This window comes from Triticum aestivum, chromosome 2A (genome assembly GCF_018294505.1).
Source record: "Triticum aestivum cultivar Chinese Spring chromosome 2A, IWGSC CS RefSeq v2.1, whole genome shotgun sequence".
In the NCBI taxonomy this organism is placed as follows: domain Eukaryota; kingdom Viridiplantae; phylum Streptophyta; class Magnoliopsida; order Poales; family Poaceae; genus Triticum; species Triticum aestivum.
In genome coordinates, this window is record NC_057797.1 from 669,321,075 (window position 1) to 669,325,313 (window position 4,239).

Genomic DNA, 4,239 nt, shown 5'->3' on the forward strand with positions numbered 1-4,239 from the left:
GCGGCGAACGCGGAGTCTGTTTTCAGCTGGCTGAACAATAACATTTTCCTATTTTTTTTACCAGAAAATTGTCGTGCGTTGACATCTTTGAGTCTGCCATGGTCAAATCCGAACATTCGGGATTTAGTACCATTTTCGTTAAACTATCATTTACGCAAGAGAAGTACGACCGCTTTACCCCTACCTGAGACCCGATCTAAAGACGCTTCTGCCTCGCTGACCGGTGGACCTAAATGGCCAAATCCCTGTCAGCCCCGCCGCCTCCGGCCTCCGCACCCGCACTGACAGGGCTCGACCCAATTCGCTACCCGGCGGGCGAACCAATGTCAACAAGCCCGCCGGCACGCTTGCCGTTCGTGCGTTCCGCAGCCGCCACCCCGCGACTCCTTCTCCTGATCTCCCCAGCCGTGCCGAGTAGCCAACCAACCTACCCCCACCCACGGCCGATCCCCTGCCCCGGCGAGTCATACAAATATGGAGCTCCGCCTCCGCGCCCCGGTGTCCCGCGCTTCCGCTTCTCCGCGCGGCACGGCGGTCTCCCCCAGCCCCAGGCCGCATCCGCGCCTGCCCTCACAACCCGTACGAATTTTCATCTGCGACTTTCTGCTGCAGCACGGCGATCGGTTAAGTCGTACTGTCCCCAACTATGGGGAAAACCATCAAACACCTAATAAAAAGTGTGGCTGTCTGCAGATTCAGAAGCGATTCGCCGGCAGCGCCGTCTCCGTCTCCAGGCGAGGCACTGCGGCAAGGAGCAGCCCGTGTTCCGCCCTGATGACGGCGTCATACAAGTACGGCAACTTGACCCGGCGCTCCGCGCTGCTGCACTTTCGTTTTCGTTTACGCCAGCCACTAGGCCTGCCTGAGGGTCCGACCACTTTGGGTCTATTGTACGCAGCCTTTCCCTACATTTCTGTAAGAGGCTGTTTCCAGGACTTGAACCCGTGACCTCATGGTCACAAGGCAGCAGCTTTACCACTGCGCTAAACAAACCTGGCAGAACAAGAACATAGTCAAAAATTGTAGATTGATTATGAAGAATGGGGATTCATTCGCGCATTGCGGTGTTGCTATTGTCCGCTCATTTGTCCTACATTATAACATAGTTATGCACAATTGATGACCTAGTGAAGGAAAACATTGTTACAATCCACTATTTAGTTAAACGAAGAAGGAAAGATTGCTACAATCCAAAACTGATCATGTCAAAGGGTTTAATAGCCACGAGGAGGTAAATAAACTAGAAGAAATCGGTATAGTACTATCACTGCATCAGTGTGCATTTGCATTTAGAAGCTGCTAATAAGCTTGGTTCCCTTCTGCATTCTGGCTGTCCCATGATGGGCATTTTTCCTGTTTTGCCGAATTATTGTTTGTTCATGTGAGCTGCATGTTCCAGCACAGGAACTCCGGACCTGGTCGACTTCGACTGGGAGACTCTTGGATTTCAATTGGTCCCGACAGACTTTATGTATATAATGAAATGTTCGTCAGATGGGGTGTTCACCAAGGGTGAATTGGTTCCGTATGGGCCAATTGAGATGAACCCCGCTGCTGCAGTTTTAAATTATGGCCAGGTTTGTTTACCTCCCTGTTCTGCCTTGAAGAATCACCACATGATTGATGAACAGTGCTGTGTAATTAATATCCTTGTTGATTTCAGATATGTACGCTGCTTTCGTTTGCTCCATTTTCGTTGGATATGCTCTAACATGGTTATAAAACGTGCAGGGATTGCTCGAAGGTCTTAGAGCACACAGAAAGGAGGATGGTTCAGTAATTGTTTTTCGCCCTGAGGAAAACGCGTTGCGGATGAGGATAGGTGCAGATCGGCTATGCATGCCTGCACCAAGCGTTGAGCAGTTCCTATCAGGTGTCAAGCAAACTATATTGGCAAACAAGCGTTGGGTAAGTACATATTTCCTTGAACAGTGACATGTGATGCATATCTCCTTTCTCATGGGTTATGTGCTTCATGAGATTGTAGGTACCCCCCACTGGCAAAGGTTCTTTATATATCAGGCCGCTGCTGATTGGAAGTGGAGCTATGCTAGGTGTAGCACCTGCTCCGGAGTATACATTTGTCGTGTATGTTTGCCCAGTTGGTCACTATTTCAAGGTTGGTGAATTTGGCTTCTTTTCAGTTTCATATATCCATTTTTTATGGTTCCAACAGTAATATTTCAATGTCTTATTTACTTTCAGGATGGCCTGTCTCCTATTAGCTTATTGACTGAGGAAGAATATCACCGCGCTGCACCTGGTGGAACTGGTGATATTAAGACAATTGGAAATTATGCTTCGGTAACACACCTTGCTCTGTAATAAGTGTGATATTATTCATCTGATCCATGATTACCTTCTGTACATCTTTACTCCCTGGTTCTCTGAATATGAGTTTGTCTTCCAATATTTTGCAGTTACCCTCAACTTGCATGCTACTGTTGTGCTGCTAAGTGCATCTCAGCTCTAATTTTGCATAGGATAGTGGTAGCTTTCCTCAAAATTTGGTGTATATAAATGCTTATCTTGATCTCTCTGGTTTGATAAGATCAGGAATAACATTACCATATTGTTATGTGGTTCCTGATGCTTTGCACTTTTGTTGAATCCCTGTATGCAGGTTGTTAGTGCTCAGAGAAGAGCCAAGGCGAAAGGTCATTCTGATGTTCTTTACTTGGATCCCGTGCATAAGAAGTTTGTGGAGGAAGTTTCTTCCTGTAATATATTCATGGTGAAGGTATGTGTACTGTACTTTGTTCCATTTGGCTTCCTTTGCAAGTGGATATGAAAACAACAGTGTAGAGTAGTTTGAGTATTAGTGCCTATGATTTCGCTGACAATGATGTCTCGGGGCATCTGCGTAGTCTATTGAAAGAACTGAACAAGGCGCAGATGCAGAATATCATCACCTGATTAGCATGCTAGTAGCCAGGATATTTACTTAATTCCATGACTGCTCCAAACTGTATATGTTGTATTGGCACTATTTTCTTATTACTAGATTTTGATAGGAATGTGATCATTGAATTTTTCCTGACAGGATAATGTTATTTCTACTCCACTATTAACGGGAACAATTCTTCCTGGAATCACAAGAAGAAGTATAATTGAAATTGCCCGAAATCTTGGAATCCAGGTAACTCAAACAGGGATGTTCATCTTCAGCCTGGATCATCTATGGAGCAACAATATGAGATATGATACGATCTTTTCATTTAACATTCTAGCTTTTTTATTTTCAGGTCGAAGAGCGCCTTATTGCGATAGATGAGTTGCTTGACGCGGATGAAGTCTTCTGTACAGGGACTGCCGTTGTACTATCACCTGTTGGTTCCATAGTGTACCACGGAAGAAGGTAAATACCATATAGCCTTGAAGTAATTATTTTTCTACTAGTATCCATTTACATACCCCCTTCGTTCCATAATAAGTGTCGTGCTCTTAGTTCAAATTACTTATTATGACAGCAGGGAGTATTTGATTAATGAGACTACCAAATCTAGGCAGGATAGGCAGGGTTTATAAGCTTACGAAATTAGGCAATCAGACGTATTGCATCTCTAACTATGAGTTAAGTGCCTAGCAGTAGCAGCAGCATTTCATGTTTGCTCTATGATTGTACCAGCTCCACTGAATTGTTGGGGCCTGGCTCTGCAAAGCCTATGATTGTACCAGGATAGGCAGGGTTTATTATCTTCTTTCATTGATTGTTCATACAAAATCTGCAATTGCCAGTTGGGGCAATATTGGAAAACTTATGGGATCTGCCAGCCACGTCGTCAATTGATTACCATTCCTGTATTGAAATCAATCGACTCTCGTTCGTTTGCAGAGTGGAGTATGGGGGCGGGAAGGTCGGAGCGGTGTCTCAGCAACTGTATTCGGCACTCACAGCTATCCAGAAAGGCCTTGCAGAGGACAGTATGGGATGGGGTGTGCAATTGAATTAGCAGCTTTATCATCTGGATGGTCTCTACGAGCTCCTCGGCATGAGAACAATGCAAAATCACTTGACTCTCTGTCAGCAACTTTTCCAGAACGTAGAATAGAGCAATTTCCCTGTGAAGATAGCAAGAGGTACACACACAAGATAGCATCAAGCTGGATCAAAAGATTAATAATAATGAATAAATAGCTGTTGTTTTTTGTCATTCTGTTTCCCAGGAGGACTGATTACACTTTGAGTGTATATAACTCTACCGTACACCCATGACACATAATTATTTGTTGTACCAA

The 4,239-nt window shown here is 44.9% G+C and overlaps 1 protein-coding gene across 1 annotated transcript; it reads left to right on the forward strand.

The window, feature by feature from the left end:
- The first annotated feature begins 247 nt into the window (after positions 1–247).
- LOC123190088 (branched-chain amino acid aminotransferase 2, chloroplastic) lies at positions 248–4,239 on the forward strand. Its single transcript, XM_044602664.1, has 10 exons — positions 248–579; positions 694–791; positions 1,400–1,577; positions 1,732–1,908; positions 1,988–2,119; positions 2,206–2,304; positions 2,624–2,740; positions 3,044–3,139; positions 3,246–3,358; positions 3,836–4,239. Exons 1-10 carry the CDS (start codon positions 475–477, stop codon positions 3,951–3,953), a joined length of 1,233 nt encoding a protein of 410 aa, XP_044458599.1. The 5' UTR covers positions 248–474; the 3' UTR covers positions 3,954–4,239.